The sequence below is a fragment of the Anabrus simplex genome, chromosome 1 (assembly GCF_040414725.1).
Source record: "Anabrus simplex isolate iqAnaSimp1 chromosome 1, ASM4041472v1, whole genome shotgun sequence".
NCBI classification, from domain to species: domain Eukaryota; kingdom Metazoa; phylum Arthropoda; class Insecta; order Orthoptera; family Tettigoniidae; genus Anabrus; species Anabrus simplex.
In genome coordinates, this window is record NC_090265.1 from 153,259,099 (window position 1) to 153,276,883 (window position 17,785).

Here is a 17,785-nt window from a genome sequence, read left to right on the forward strand (position 1 = left end):
CAAGATTTTCAAGAAATTTAAAATAAAAATATAATTAATAAATAATATTTACACTACAATTTAAATTTAAAAAATTAAATAAAACTCTGAGAAATAATTAAATTTACAAATAACACAACATTAGGGAGTATAATAAATATTCATTAAATAACTTAGATGTAAATAAATTCATATCAATAGTAAATAATTCCTTTCTATCCCCCCCAAAAAATATACTGATGCATCAGCCTACCTTAATAATTATCCTTGAAAAACACATATTTGAAATATATCAACATTAAATGGAATTTAAAATTTAACACAGGAAAAATGGGTTGGTTGGCAAATCGAGGGCTTTTGACAGCACCCAGTGGAGGCAAGGTCTCCACAAAACCCGCATAAACGAAGGACACACGACATTACAAACTAACACCGAAAACAATAAATACCGTCCATAATGTCACCACACCAGGCTCGCCCAGAATAAGAAATACAGCCCAAATTAAGAAATAATTTTAAATCGTAAAAGCCATGGTGAGCAAGGGAAATAAATTAAACACCGGAAACATATTTAAAAGGAACGAGCCAGTTCACATCACCGAGACCGAAAAATGAACACGGTTTCAGAAGAAAACAATTCATTGTAGTATTCACGGAGCAATACACAAGATGCTGGAATCACGGCAGAGACAATTCACAATAATAATAAGGTTACATAACTGCCAAGCACGAGAGATTAGCCACAATTGGCAGAAGAGATAACAGAACCCCATATCACTCGCACTAGGGTTGTCCAAGACCCTCGATTACAAATAAGACCTTACAAGTACATTGTTGAAAAGTTAAGATAATATTAATGCGGTATTACACAAATAATTTGAGTAAGAATTACATTAAACGCCTGCTATGGAAATGAAAATACACCAACCCAACCCAAATAAAAATTTCCCAGGAGAAATTAAATTTTACAAACTTACAATAATAATAATAATAGTAATTTTTTTTAAATAGACACTAGTGTAAGCGCAGTATTAGGTCAGACACAGGCACTTGCAGGCCGAAACACACGAAAGGATGCACGAATCACATATAAGAGAATTACAACCAAAAATAAACACAAATAAGAGCACAAATACACAACGCGGATCACGAAAATAAATACCAAATTTCAAACACGAGACCGCAAGCGCATCCAGAAAATCGCACGAGAAAACAAAAAACCAAGAGTGAAACAAATTTAAATAAAAGGAATGGAGAATTTTGAAAGTTATGTAAGCACTATAATGGACATCCATAATACACCACACACCTGAAGCAAGAACGCCCAACAAGAAACTGAGATATAAGATTAAGTCACACCAAACACACAAACGAAAATATCACTACAATACACAATAAAAATCTACACAAGCTTAAGGAAATCATAAGAGGCGTACTTACTTGAATCCATATGTACTTAGATAATCTTACCCATGTTTTAGGCCTAATACAACTACAAACAAATGTACATAATTAATATAATAGTAAAATGTTACATTTTTTATTTATAAACCAAACATCTGGCCTCATCCCTAGGCAGGGAATATACTTCCAGATACCCAACACCGACCGCCTCTGTCATTATTTTAGGAGCAGCACAGCCGTTAGACATGGCTACCAAACATCAGCGTCTATTCGCGAGCAGTTCTAACTATCAACAGGCACACTCCACTCTTCGTCACCTGCGGCGACACAGTCTGGTGGAGACCGCCAAAACACACACTGTAATTGCAAAATGCGCACACACATGGCATAGGAATACGTGTTGCTGTCCTCAGTTCTATCATACACGCCAGATAAAACTTGCAGGATAATTAGGTCCAGTCATGTCCTAATAGTCATAGATACAATGAGTAGTTTACAAGCAGATTAAATGTCCAATGCGCCCATGCACAAAATTATCAGATTCCATCAGATAAGTAGTTTAGTCATCCAATACGTCAAATAGCGTTGGATTCCAGTCTCATATAATAATGGTAATATCATAGCTCAGTCTACGGGCACCTTGCTGAGAAAGCAGAGTTCAATAGCAGAATGCATAATTCACAAAAGATAACTTGTGCTAATAATGCACACAAATTAAATATATGTCGCGTAGATCCAAATTATATCACATTATTAATGTATTTTGCATAATAACGCCTCGCGCGTGTTAGTTTTCCAGCTTTGAAATTGGTATATTTGCTTTTAAAAATGTCTGCTACACATTTCCCAAGATATTCACTGGTTTTCTTTTTGTTCTGCACACCGTTAAAACGCGTGATAGTTGATGTCTGAATGTGAGATGTTTTGTCGTCTTTGCGAGAACAGAATGCTGTAACATCTTTTGCAGACATCAAATGTTTTCAGTTGGAATCTTTTCTTTCCCACGACACCTGACAGTTACAAAACTTGCACATTACGGTATTGTTATTGTGCAATAAAACCCATGCTTTTCATACTGGAAAGCTACCCCTTGCAGATATTTTATGTTTAGGCATTTTTTGCATTTCAAATGCACACAGCAGAATGGTTAACCATGCACACGCTTCCCTCAGTGTAGCAGGCAGCAAGCAAAAGCTGGTAATGACAACATCTCACAATTTAGATTTACTTCAACCAGCTATTATAAATTTCAATATTATCGATCTGCTATCTTCATTTGATTAAGCACAAACTCGGTCTGTCAAAAAATCAATTATATTATTTCTAAATGGAAATCTGGTGCATACATTTCACTAATTGCTTCAAAAATCACTATTTTTCACACACAATCAGCAAATTCGTTAGATTATACTAAATTCATTATGTTTCGGGAAGGGTTGTTTTTTTAGGTTGGAGGTTATATATCAAAAGTAGTTACACATATACAACTACTTTCTCAAAGTTTGCAACCACAAAATATTCCATTCTCTACTATTTGTAAATAACTATGGTTTTCAGTAGCTGAAACAAAATGCCAGGAACAGAATGACCGAATGAGTTGGCTACACATTTTGAGGTGTGTAGCTGTTAGGTTGCATTTGGGAGATATTGTGTTCGAATCCAACTGTTGGCAGACCTGAAAATGGTTATAGGTAGTTTCCTATTTTCACACCAGGCAAATACTGGGGATCTTTATTACTCTAGGCCACGGCTGTTTCCTTCCCAGTTCTAGCCCTCCTTCACCATAAGACCTTTGTGGGTCAGTGTGATGTGAAACATCTTTTAAAAAATAGAACAGAATGGGCATCCGTTCAGTCAGCACAGTAAGAAGGCTTGATGATGGCATTGTAGTAATTTTGCCTTTCTTCAAGTGGTATTTGGAAACGTTTGTAGTATGACCATCCTTGTGTTGTCTCATAAGTACAGATCACCAAATTCTGCAATGCAAATGCAGTTTAATAGAGGATGGTTGCTCAGTTGTACTTCCAGTTAAAACTCTATAATCATCACTACCGTCTGACAGTACCTGGAATCAAACCCGTACCATTGAGGATGGTAGTTAATATTACTTTTAGTGCTTTGGAAGAGGACATAGTGATCAGTGTTATATGCATTGAATGTGGTTGATATTATACACAGATGAAGAATACCCTATTTACTCGCATATTTTCCCCATGTTTTCCACATTTTGGGACGAAAAAATACCAGGTGAAATTCGATATGATAGGCAGTCCCTGGAGGTATTTATGCCAATCCTGGTAGGTGTCTTCCAGTATAAGAAGCGTATGGGTGGATGCACTTATCACCCTGGAGCTAATTCTTGTGCAGTGACTACAGAATTCAGTAATTTACTCAGGAAAAATTATATTAAGTTTTGCATTTTTCAGATGACATCAGCCACTTTCTTCACTTATGAGGTAATTTCTGATCAAGTAACCCTCAAATATTATATATAATAGGTATATATCAAATGAGGTTAAGTAAGATTTTATTAAGAAAAAGTTGAGTGCAGACTATGACTCCTGAGACAGCCAATAGGAAGCCAGTCGCTATCAGCATAATTAGGCCTGTAGTGTAGGTGATGGAAGAAAAGGAACGGCAAATTTTAACAGTACACATCTGTGTGAAAATCATATCACATATTTGCATGCTTAAATAACATAAAACAATTTTCAGTTAAAACAAAGTGATGAGCTAAAATAATGTACGGTACTAAATACTGACTTAGAGTAATGAAAAGTAAATAAATTAAGGTTGCAGGTATATACCATTCCTCATTAAGTTCATAATTTCATCATCGTAGCTGTCTTCCACTAGGAATGAAACGAAGATCCAAAGGCCATCCGCTCTGTGTAAAAGCAGCAGAGATGGTCCGTAAAAGGTTTGTCAATGGGCACATCCAGCGACTATAGTAGTGAGTGGGAATCACAGCAAGAGTTGTATTGTGATTAGTTAATTCAATTGTAAACAACTCTGAGAAGTGAAAACTTTCCAGTATTCGCATGGTATTCTTCTGTATAAAAAAGCTCCGTGCCGCCGCCCCCCCCCCCCCCACTTGAACCCACTCCTCCATTAAGTCATCTACCATCCATTTCTTTTCATTAACAAGGACATGAATTCCTTTGGAAAGTGTCCTTAAATATTAAATATTTTCTGCCTGCGGTAAGAGCTTATTTTACTGTGCAGCAGAGTTTCTTCCCTCCTATCATACTAATTATGACACTTGATGCACTCATTTCATTTACGACAGTGTTCTGTAGCCTGTCAGTATATACCGATGTTTGATCATAATTTCTGATCTGTGAAAGCAGTAATTGGCAATCTTGCCTCTTGACATATAATAAATAAATTAAGTTTCCATTACTTTGTATAATCTATGGTTCATGTTTGTGGGTTACTGTAGTCACGTCCTAGTTCGTGAACCATGGGCAACGGCTGAGTGGCCTAGTAAGTGGTCCTGAGAGTCGGGAAACCAGTTGCTATGGAATGGGAGTGGGCATCTCGGACATATTCCGAGTCGTGGCCCTCCTTGTGCTCAGGCGGCTAGGACTACACAATTCACCGGTGCTCCATAACCCGTTAAAGGAGAGATCCTCACTTGGACTATGTGCAAGTAGGGCAGCATCCTGCTTCATGAATTTACCGAGCTCAGAACACTTTAAGCAAGCCTCGGACCTATGGGAGTAATGGAGTCCCACTCCCATTTGACAGGCGAGGGACTCCTTGGAAACAACTTGGCGAACGAAATGGAATTCGATGGGGAGCTATCAATATTAATGGGGCTTATGGAAGAAAGAAGGTAGAACTGGCTGAGTCAGCAAAGAGGATGCATCTGGATGTGCTAGGAGTAAGTGATATTCGGGTAAGGGGAGATAAGGAGGAAGAGATAGGAGATTATAAAGTGTACTTGACGGGTGTTAGAAAGGGAAGGGCAGAGTCTGGGGTAGGGCTCTTTATCAGGAATACCATTGCACGCAACATAGTTTCTGTTAGGCACGTAAGTGAGCGAATGATGTGGGTAGATTTGTCAGTGGGAGGAATTAGGACAAGAATTGTGTCCGTGTATTCACCATGTGAGGGTGCAGATGAGGATGAAGTTGACAAGTTATATGAAGCATTGAGTGACATCGTGGTCAGGGTCAACAGCAAGGATAGAATAATGCTAATGGGCGATTTCAATGCGAGAGTTGGGAATAGAACTGAAGGATACGAAAGGGTGATTGGTAAATGTGGGGAAGATATGGAAGCTAATGGGAATGGGAAGCGTTTGCTGGACTTCTGTGCTTGTATGGGTTTAGCTGTTACAAATACATTCTTCAAGCATAAGGCTATTCACCGCTACACATGGGAGGCTAGGGGTACCAGATCCATAATAGACTATATCTTAGCAGACTTTGAATTCAGGAAATCTTTTAGGAATGTACGAGTTTTTCGGGGATTTTTCGATGATATAGACCCTTATCTGATCTGTAGTGAACTAAGTATCTCTAGGCCTAGGGTAGAGAAAGTGAAATCTGTCTGCAAACGAATAAGGGTAGAAAATCTCCACGACGAGGAAATTAGACAGAAGTACATGGATATGATTAGTGAGAAGTTTCAAACAGTAGACAGTAAGCAGGTTCAGGATATAGAAAGTGAATGGGTGGCATACAGGGATGCTGTAGTAGAAACCGCAAGGGAATGCCTAGGAACAACTGTGTGTAAAGATGGGAAAGGGCGAACATCTTGGTGGAATGATGAAGTGAGAGCAGCCTGTAAACGTAAAAAGAAGGCTTATCAGAAATGGCTCCAAACAATGGCCGAGGCAGACAGGGATTTGTACGTAGATGAAAGAAACAGAGCGAAACAAATAGTTGTTGAATCCAAAAAGAAGTCATGGGAAGATTTTGGTAATAACCTGGAAAGGCTAGGTCAAGCAGCAGGGAAACCTTTCTGGACAGTAATAAAGAATCTTAGGAAGGGAGGGAAAAAGGAACTGAACAGTGTTTTGAGTAATTCAGGTGAACTCATAATAGATCCCGGGGAATCACTGGAGAGGTGGAGGGAATATTTTGAACATCTTCTCAATGTAAAAGGAAATCATCATGGTGGTGTTGCAAACAGTCAAGCTCATGGGGAGGAGGAAAATGATGTTGGTGAAATTATGCTTGAGGAAGTGGAAAGGATAGTAAATAAACTCCATTGTTATAAGGCAGCAGGAATAGATGAAATTAGACCTGAAATGGTGAAGTATAGTGGGAAGGCAGGGATGAAATGGCTTCATAGAGTAGTCAAATTAGCGTGGAGTGTTGGTAAGGTACCTTCAGATTGGACAAAAGCAGTAATTGCACCTATCTATAAGCAAGGGAACAGGAAGGATTGCAACAACCATCGAGGTATCTCATTGATTAGTATACCAGGCAAAGTATTCACAGGCATCTTGGAAGGGAGGGTGCGATCAGTCGTTGAGAGGAAGTTGGATGAAAACCAGTGTGGTTTCAGACCACAGAGAGGCTGTCAGGATCAGATTTTCAGTATGCGCCAGGTAATTGAAAAATGCTATGAGAGGAATAGGCAGTTGTGTTTATGTTTCGTAGATCTAGAGAAAGCATATGACAGGGTACCGAGGGAAAAGATGTTCGCTATACTGGGGGACTATGGAATTAAAGATAGATTATTAAAATCAATCAAAGGCATTTATGTTGACAATTGGGCTTCAGTGAGAATTGATGATAGAATGAGTTCTTGGTTCAGGGTACTTACAGGAGTTAGACAAGGCTGTAATCTTTCACCTTTGCTGTTTGTAGTTTACATGGATCGTATGCTAAAAGGTATAAAATGGCAGGGAGGGATTCAGTTAGGTGGAAATGTAGTAAGCAGCCTGGCCTATGCTGACGACTTGGTCTTAATGGCAGACTGTGCCGAAAGCCTGCAGTCTAACATCTTGGAACTTGAAAATAGGTGCAATGAGTATGGTATGAAAATTAGCCTCTCGAAGACTAAATTGATGTCATTAGGTAAGAAATCCAACAGAATTGAATGTCAGATTGGTGATACAAAGCTAGAACAGGTCGATAATTTCAAGTATTTAGGTTGTGTGTTTTCCCAGGATGGTAATATAGTAAGTGAGATTGAATGAAGGTGTAGTAAAGCTAATGCAGTGAGCTCGCAGTTGCGATCAGCAGTATTCTGTAAGAAGGAAGTCAGCTCCCAGACGAAACTATCTTTACATCGGTCTGTTTTCAGACCAACTTTGCTTTATGGGAGCGAAAGCTGGGTGGACTCAGGATATCTTATTCATAAGTTAGAAGTAACAGACATGAAAGTAGCAAGAATGATTGCTGGTACAAACAGGTGGGAACAATGGCAGGAGGGAACTCGGAATGAGGAGATAAAGGCTAATTTAGGAATGAACTCGATGGATGAAGCTGTACGCATAAACCGGCTTCGGTGGTGGGGTCATGTGAGGTGAATGGAGGAGTCTCTTAAAACGAGTTGTACCCTGCTGCCTTTAAATTCCTGGCCAGAGATTTTCATGTGTTTTTGTAACATCCTGGACCTTCACCTGTATCATTTCCTAACTTGTTAATGTGATCCAGCCCTTCTCTCTTTGTCTTGAGACTTTCCAGATTTGGGTCCGCAGAATGTTCGATTAGTCGCTGCAGCTTTCAGTGTTTGATCTTTTTGATTGCACGTTATAAACTTCATATTAGAGCCCGTGTTGTCAAAGTATCAACTTGTAAAAATTTGGATTTTATAATTCCACCTTTACAACACTGTAATTGTCTTTATTAAAAAGACTACCGGTACATTAAATTACACTCGTGAAACATTGCACGTTATAAACTTCATATTAGAGCCCGTATTGTCAAAGTATCAACTTGTGAAAATTTGGATTTTATAATTCCACCTTTACAACACTTTATTAAAAAGACTACATTAAATTACACTCGTGAAACATGTTTCATCCTCTTATAGGACATATTCAGTCGCTTCACTTCTTTTCACTTTTTGCTTGCATCAATACGAACCAATTTGGGATCTGCACTAAATTGTTGCTGTGTGTCAGGCGTGCCTCACCCCCCACCCCCACCCCTCCATTTCCACATAGGCCATCGCTTTTAAGTTTTAATCCAGCCATATACCGTAAAACCTTGATCATTCGAAGTGATCGAGACCAAAATAGTCCGGCTTCGAATTATGTAACTTCAAATTATACGAATTTCTGTGTGACAAAAAATTATTGAGAGCAGAAATTGTAAGAAAGAACATTCCAACTTTTTAGTCTAGAATACAATAAGAAAAAAAGGAAACGGCAAAAGTTGGATACGGCACAGATACTTAAGAAATCCATGGTTCATCAGTCGTAAAATTTACGTGCCTAAATAGAATGGCCCTCTTCTTGAATGTTTAGAACACCCCCTATCCATTATTTTAATTACTTTTTCTTAAATACGAAACTATAAACGAAAGCAACAAAACTTGTCAATTGCCTGCAGAAAGGATTGTAGCAAATTCCATTAGACAATTGGAAACAATTAACAGGCAGTGTCTACAGTCGAAAAGAATACAGTATGAAAATGCGGACGCAGCAAGAACTTAGAAATTGATGTGTTAGACTGTTGCCAGGCCAGAAATTGGGTTTAGTATGCCACCAAATCGTTTCTGGCCTGTGATGATTTATATCCGATATTTATGAAGAAAAATAAACCCTGCAGTTGGTTATGGTATGAAGTGCTTGCATGACCATTGTAAGTTCATTATTAGGGCCCGGATGTTTATGCAATAATAGGTTAGAATGCAAATTAATTTGGTTATTAGGAGGTGTCAACTAGCCCGCTATTACGTAATTTAGTGAGAGTGACATAAATTCTAGGGGTTCTAATGGGCCGAACCCCTAATGTTTATGCAAACCTCATAGCATTACCGTTGTCCAAGATAGGCTATACTTGTTACTTGCTTCAGTAAGTTTGCATTCTAACCTATTTCTGCATCAACATCCGGGCCCTATTCATTATAATCCAGGGTGCAATTATATTTACATCCTGATACAATGCACACATGATATTCTATTTCACTTTGTTTGAAACCATTGATACCTCGATGTTCAAAACATACAAAAACAAATGAAAACACAAAAAAATGACAGGGTGGCGAATAGAAAGTTATTCTAACATGGTAGCCAACTTAGAAATTAAATTCCAGCAATAACGCATTTCAACATCTTCCTCGTTAGGCAAACACTGAAAACAATGTTCACATGGGTCAGTTGTGTCACAAGAAATACAGTATGTTACTGGTACTTGATTGTCAGTGTTCACAAAGTCTTCGAAAGAGTCTTCCAACTCCAAATGCTGTTGTAAATTAGTCCAATCCCCGTTATCGGCCATGGCTGTTCCTTCTTTATCATTCGCAAAGAACCTGCATTTCTGGAAGCAGTTTGCTGAGAGACAGCTACAGCAAGCTATTAACCAAGTCAACAGATGGGCCCTGCAACATGGTTTTCGATTTTCAGCGGCGGAAAACTCAGTTGTACACTTCTGTCAACGTCGGCTCGTGCATCCTGAACCAGAGATCCGCTTGCCAAACAGTGTCTTGCCAGTGGTAGTCACCTGCAGATTCCTGGGTCTCCATTTTGGTAAGAGACTAGCATGGCAGCTTCACATCCACGAGTTAAAGGTTGTCTGCATGAAGAGACTTAACATGCTTAAAGTTTCTCAGCGGCGCATAGTGGGTAATTTCTAGCATCCAGCCGGCCAAAAATAATATTTTCAACCCTTGTCTTTGGTGCACATTTTCTGTGAGTCGTGTTTATAAGACTCTTGGGTACAATAATTAAGGATCGAAAAGTCGCGCTGTCTGATTATCTATTCTCACCGAAGGCTTAAAGTGGCTCTCCTCCATTAGGGCATCATATTCTGGCGAGGCGAGCGCGCAGTTATGTGAGCGCTCAGTAAAGACATCAGAACTATATATTTCTTTAGCTTGCAATATGATTATATTAGATGTAGGTATGTATTTTTATACAGTATGTAGCATTTTCTGAAAATTACTATATTGTTGTCCAAAATATGCACTTAAAATTCAGGTACACGGTGTCCAAGCGCTATCTAATTATACAAATTCGAGCTGACTTTCAAAATGGATTGCCTTTGATTTCCGCAATAAAAGTCTTTTAGATGAGTTATCTATACTTCAAAGAATAGAAAACTGTGACTTTTTGCTGCAACCAGGCGCGATCATGAGAGTAATTAATTTTTTTCAGAAGCCGTGTACTCTGTAACCAGGAGGTTGGTTTTTGTGCTGTTGAGGAACAGCAGGGAATATAAGCGGAACGATGATGTTGCGAATATTGTAATTGAACATTTAGGCTTTGAGGATTGTTCCGAGGATATATCCAAGTCAATAAGGAGATCTGTCAGTATTTTTTGTGCTAAAATTGGATCACTCTGAATAAAATGTGGTAGAAAAAGGGACAAATTGCTGAAGTACAATAAAAGTTGGTTCGAGCAGAGAATGAGCCTTGCAGAAGGACTTGTATCACAACAATGTCAAGATGAGCTTGCCAGTACTATAGCTCATTCCATGTTAAGAAAACAGCATTGCTCTTATGACAACAGGGTTGCCATATCGAACGCTCCGCTCAACGCCATCACGGGAAAACGGTGGCACATACATTTGTGAAATTCAGTATGTAAGTTCAAGACAAAAGCTGAAGAAACTAAGCTAAAAATTACTTTTATGAACTGAAAGGGACGTGGGGTTTACAGGGGCCACTTTCGGTTCGTACAGAATCAGAGTTGAACTACGGCACATAAGAAACCTCAGCACTGAAATTTAAGGCAAAGTGCGAGAGAAAATAGACAGATAATTTTTATGGACTTGAGGGGCGGGTGATGTATTTAATTGCATTTAATAAGTTTATCCAGACAATAAAGGCTAGAAAACAGACGCAGTAAATAAATACTGCAGATGACTACAAAAGATCACAGTATTAATGTTAAAGAAATAAATCACACACGTAGGCTTACCGCATAACTCTCATTCAACACAATACATTTACGCACTGATTTAGAGCCTAAAATACACATGCAATAAATAAATACTATAGATGACTTCACTTCAGAAGTTCAGGGAGGAAACCCGTCTATTGGTTGATATCCGAAGCAAAGTGTTGGCAATACCAATGATGGAAACCGCTAGACGATTCTTCAGAGAGGCTTCCACTTCTGCGGATATTACTGGAGTAGATATAAATTTAATAAACCATCTACGTGCCATCGTAGAAACTCTTTCGTGTGGGTATGCCATTGATAAAGTAACATTGGCATGTACGCAAAGGAAACTATACAATTATACTTACAAAAATACAAATCGTACTACATGCCTGTAACTTTGCACAAACTCTTGGGTCGTGGCACTGTATTATACCTATTGGACACCTCTCCGAGGAAGACCAGGAATAAAGATAATAGGAAACCTTCCAGAAAGACACAAATACTCGGACCCTTATATTACCAGCTTAGGGAAATCAAGGAGGAGGAAGTCGATTTCGCTTTCACGAGAAGTGCTCAACTTACTGTCTGAGCCTCCTGTATCTGGTTCTGCCGAAGGAGATAATGAAAGTGACGATAGCGATTCTGATGTAACTGCATCTAATGAATAAATTGTTTGGCAAGTACATTTATTCCTGTATCTGTTTTTAAACATTCTAAACAGCATGTCCCACTATTAACTTCTATTTAATTTCGTAAAGCTATAACGAAAAATTATTAAAAGTACAAAGATTACTAATTCTATTCCTGGCGTAGTAATTTGTTCTTTGTACTTGATTGACCACACACTTAATTATCTCCAATAATAGCAGTTGCATACTAAGTTTTATGTAAATCGGTTCATTCGTTTCTGAGATACGATTTTTGGCCGGCTAGATTCCTGAAATTACGCACTGTGCGGCGATTCGTGAGGGGCTGACCGTGCGATGCTGCTACGTTATTACACGGCAATGGTCCTCTCCCGAGCTGACTATGGAAGTGCGACTTAAGGCTCAGCATCAAAATCTACGCTGAGCCTTTTAGACAGTATTCACCATACAATTAGATCATAGATTACAATACAGTATTCACCATACTGGAGTTGGGCTGGCAACGGGAGCTTTCCGTACTAGCTCCAGCCTGCGCGCTGAAGCGGCAGTTCCATCTTTACGAAAGCAGTTATACTGCTCACATTCACTGCCAAAATTCTTGAAATGCCGCTGCATCCAAGCTATCAATGCATATTTAGTACCCAATACCACCAGTGGTACCAAGACCGGCCGAATGTCACACGGCTTGTTGGGTTTCAAATTGATAACTTGTATCGTGGTTTAAATGTAGATATCGGTGGTTGCCTCAAACAAACTTTTAGCGTAGTACCTCCGTGGTTAGTTCCACGACCGGATATATGTTTAGATCTACTCCGTGGACCCAAGGTGAACACGGATTCCTCAGTTTATCGGAAGTATTTCCAGGACTTCGTTCACCAATATCCTGCTGCGAACCATATCTTCACGGATGGGTCTAAAATCGGAGAAAATGTTGGTTGCTCTTTCGTCACCGATGATATGAGCGCGAAGATCTTGCTTCCTAGTGTATGTAGCGTGTATACTGCGGAGTTTTACACCATCTTAGAAGCTCTGCAGTTTGCATTGGGTGACAGAAGAAACCACTTTCTTATGTGTACTGACTCGTTAAGCTCTCTGCAGTCCATTGAAACATGTTTCTCGCAACACCCACTGGTACGGCAGATTCATGACCTTCTAGTCAGATAAAGTGATGCTGTCACAATAATTACTTTCGCGTGGCTTCCAAGCCACGTTGGGATTGCAGGAAATGAACTTGCGGATGAAGCTGCAAAGGAAGCGGAACTTTTACCTCCAAGACTTATCAAGGTACCTGCTAAAGATATTTGTTCTGAGCTACATCCTGAGAATCGGAGTGGCTAGCTATTCGAACTCCCAACAAGCTGAGAGCAATTAAGAAGACAACTACCGCATGGCAGTCCTCTTTCCGGCCTTCACGGAGAGAGGCCATGGTGTTGTGTAGGCTGAGGATAGGTCGTTTACGATCTACGGACTCTTTGTCTCCTAAAGAGGCAAGGACCCCCCCCCCCCCAGTGTATTCTTGTGGTGCCTACTTCACCGTGGCCAAATGATACTGTGCCATTCTTTGAATCGTTGCATCCAGCCATTCGAACACTGTAAGTCCAGTCTGCACTTCAGTGCCAGTTCGTTGGCCTTTTCTTTTATCAACGGACCATCCATTGGAATATTATTTAAACGGACTTGATGAAACCACTCTGTTAACTCATCTTCTATCTCCATGTGCCTTGGTCCTCGAATTCGCCTCCAGTGATCAGTCTCCTTAGCTTTGATCGCCTGTTGTTCTTTTTTTTTTTTTTTTTTAAGAATGTTGAAAGTGTTGATGGTGGTATTCCATATGTTTTGGCTATTTCACTTTTAGATTTTTTTCTTCTCGTCATCTTCCTTGATGATCCACAATTTCTCCACTGTCGTCTTTGCAGAACACTTCTTCTTTTCGGCCATTATACTAAATTTAGACTCTACGAAACTTGAACAAAAATAACTCCGCGACCGTACCATACTCGTACCTCACGACAATAGTAAGGCTCTTATAGTTATGAATAACAAGGCTCGTTGACAATGCGACACAAAAAAGGAACGAAAACCTCAAGTAGGGCCAACTCACTATTCTGGAGTGTACACGACAATGAGGGATATGAGACAGGTGCTTATTGTCGTTAATTGTCGTCTACAATGGCTTAATTGTTAGTTGCTCTCCAGCAACCAGATTACAGTACTGATTTCGAATTACATAGCTTAGGGGCCTGATGAGATCGAGATAACACATGAAGGCCTATGTTTTAATTCGGGGAATGGCATTTACTTAGAAATACGTGAATTTCAAATTAACCAACTTTGAATTAAAGGAGTTTTCAAAGTAACTTCTTGTATTTCCCTGGCATTATCATTTCTCACTGACTGGTGTGTTTAAAATGGTACACGCACTGAGCTTGGTCAGAAATAACCTAGGAGGGTTATTACAGACAGAGGTAAGCTGGTAAGGTAGGCTATTATGGTAACTAAATGGAATTAGAAAGTGGCATTTTCCTTGTTACCGTTATTCTGAACTCGAGGGCGGCATGTCAAACCATGAAGCGACCACAACTTGCGAATTCTTATAATACCAACCTACCTGTGAAAATAGGAGACAGAGAAATTGTGTGACAATATTAACTGTCAGAAAAAGTTACTTTGGAACAGGGAGGTGAAGGAAATACACTATGGGGCTTATGTGCAAGTAAATATGGTGGTCCAAAATTCTGTGGAACGCTCTCGTCATTTCTCCTCCACAAAGGTTCTAGGCCTATGTGATGTTTTTTCTTTTGAACAATTGACCCCTTTGTTATCTAGCAAGTTGGTGCATTTCACTTGTTTTTTGAATTTTAAACGATTCTGCTGTCATGAGTAGTAAATGCAGTTTTTTAGGATGAAATTTCTAGAACACTTCTTTCATTGTTATATTGATACATTCTTTAATATTGCTCTTTCTGTTCTAGGAGTTGGAGGTATTGATGATGCAGAATCGTAAATATTGTGCAGAGATTGCACATGGTGTCTCGTCAAAGAAGCGGAAGTCTATCGTGGAACGTGCTCAGCAGTTGTCTATACGAGTAACGAATGCCAACGCACGTCTTCGCAGTGAAGAAAATGAATAATTTAATCCTTATTCTGTACTTCCATTTCATAAAAAATAAAGATCATTAAGTTACTTTAACTGAAATGTTTTGTCTTCCCCTTGAAATTACCATTTGCCATTAGGCCTATAGGTAACTGTACTTTTTGGAATTGTATTGAAAACTTGTTTTGTTACTTACTGGTGATGACTAAACGGGCATAATTTGTGCTGGAGGTAATTGCAGGTACTTCTCACAAATTCTAAAAATATCAGCCTCAGTCATTCTTAGATGACAGTGGTCTTGATTACTAAATCTCAGTCAGTATAGTTATTCAAGCTAATTCAATAAACCAGTCATAAATCGTTGTGCAGTCCTGATTGCCATGTGCTTAACGAGCTAGTTGGCTGTGCGGTTAGGGGTGCACAGCTGTGAGCTTGTATTCAGGAAATAGTGGGTTTGAACTAGAGGTGTACAAACTCCGCATTTAACTTGCCTGGACAGCAGGCAAGCAAACTATCTGCACGTAAACAACAGTACAAGTAGGCTGCTGCACTCCTGGCCAGGTCAAGCTAAGCCCAACTTGGGCAGGCTTCAGGTTTGCTTGCTTTCTTCTTCCTACTCTGTTAATGTTTGCTCGTTCATTGTGCTGATATGAGACTCACGTGAATGCAGACAGGAAAGGGGTTGTTACATGCCAGAATTTATATAGGCTTCGTCAATACAAATATTATTTTATATGGTTATTTAGTATTATGTTACCCATTACAAAGTTATTATCAAAGGGTATGAAGGGTCCACCTATTCAATACTATTAGTTTGTCTATTGTCTTATAAAACCGGGACTAGTTTCGACCCCATATATATTGGGTTATCTTCAGCCACGCTCCCATTGGAAGACATAAGCACTCATATAACCAATAATGATATAAAGACATATGACACAATTTATAGTCTTCATTTAAACCATTGATGAAGTCTGAATAACATATCTACACTTTAAACTAACGAGGGAACAGATACATAGATTACACTCGGATTCGGTTGAAATTTTGTAGGAATATTCGTGGGAGGCAGTAGAATGCTAAGGTGAAAACTGCATGTGCCCAGCACAAGTTTAAATGCCAAAATTGAACGTAAAATTAGAAGTGCCGTGGGAGTATCGGGGTGTGGTGGAGAGGGAGGGAGGATCAAAGCAGCGGATGTGAGCTGGCGCGGCTCGACACAGCCTGGTTGGCTCACGTCCACTGCTTTGCTCCTCCCTAACTCTCCGCCACACACCAATACTCCCGCGGCACTTCTAATTTTGCGACTATTTATTTGTTCAATTTTGGTGTTTAAACTTGCACTGGGCACATGCAGTTTTCACCTTAGTATTCTACTGCCTCCCACGAATATTCCTACCAAATTTCAACTGAATCCGAGTGTAACACATGTGTTCCCTCGTAAGTGACACATCAAAAAATATTGTGGTTGATGGCGAACTATTTTGTCGTTTCTAGAGCAGCTATTGTTTTTGAGTTGATCTGGGAGTTGGTATCCTTTGCTGTGTAAACACCGATATAATTTAAACCATTGATGAAGTCCGAATAACATACCCACACCTTAAACTAAATAACACATCAAGAGTGTTGTGGGTGATGGCGAACTATTTTGTCATTTCTACAGCAGCCATTGTTTTTTAATTGATCTGGGAGTTGGTATCCTTTTCTGAGTAGACGAGCAACTTGATTGATGTTCATGTTTGTTCAGTAGTAATATGGGTCAAGAATTATGTAGCTTTAAGGGGAACATTCGTACTTTTAATAGGTTTTCCTTATCATTGTACTGATGGATTGTTTAATTTATTTGGAGGTGAATGTCCCTATGTTCATAAGTTACGTGCACTTGGTATGGATACCAACACCAGAACTAGTCCCAGTTTTATAAGACAGTGTACAAACTAATACTGTACTACTGAGTAGGTGGACCTTTACTACCCTTTGTCCGGCTCCATGGCTATATGGTTAGCGTGCTGGCCTTTGGTCACAGGGGTCCCGGGTTCGATTCCCGGTAGGGTCGGGAATTTTAACCATCATTGGTTAATTTCGTCGGCTCGAGGGCTGGGTGTATGTGTCGTCTTCATCATCATTTCATCCTCATCACGACGCGCAGGTCACCTACGGGTGTCAAATCAAAAGACCTGCACCTGGCGAGCCGAACATGTCCTAGGACACTCCCGGCACTAAAAGCCATACGCCATTTCATTTACTACCCTTTGATAGTGATCAATTGTCAATACGGACCATAATGAAATTCATAACTTGTGAATTACAAAGTTATGTTTAAATTTATTTCGTAATTCTGACGTCTTATGTAACTAACAAATAATATTTCTCTGTCAAAAAGTTAATAAAAAGTAGGTTCTCTGAACAAAATATTTGAATATTTAAATAAACATAATGACAGTTGATGGAAATGTTACCATAAATGTGTTATTTATTATTCGAGAAAATTAGAAGCAAAGATATACATAATGTAGGTCCACTTACTCTCTTAGTTCGTGGTCGCCTCATACTGTGCATACTGCATACCAATATTTAATGCATAGACACATTATCGTTTGTGTGTATTACTGCGAGGTCATTAAGTCTTTGTGCATCAAGACGGG

General features: G+C 39.3%; 1 protein-coding gene across 2 annotated transcripts in view; it reads left to right on the forward strand.

Annotated features, from left to right (window-relative positions):
- RpL32 (Ribosomal protein L32) overlaps positions 1-15,236 on the forward strand; it is a 30,520-nt gene extending 15,284 nt beyond the window's left edge. For both annotated transcript variants that reach the window (XM_067157670.2, XM_067157681.2), the window contains exon 4: positions 15,019-15,236. In XM_067157670.2, coding sequence (XP_067013771.1) covers positions 15,019-15,177 — 159 coding nt within the window. In that variant the 3' untranslated portion in view covers positions 15,178-15,236. The remainder of the gene's footprint in view (positions 1-15,018) is intronic.
- Positions 15,237-17,785: the final 2,549 nt, after the last annotated feature.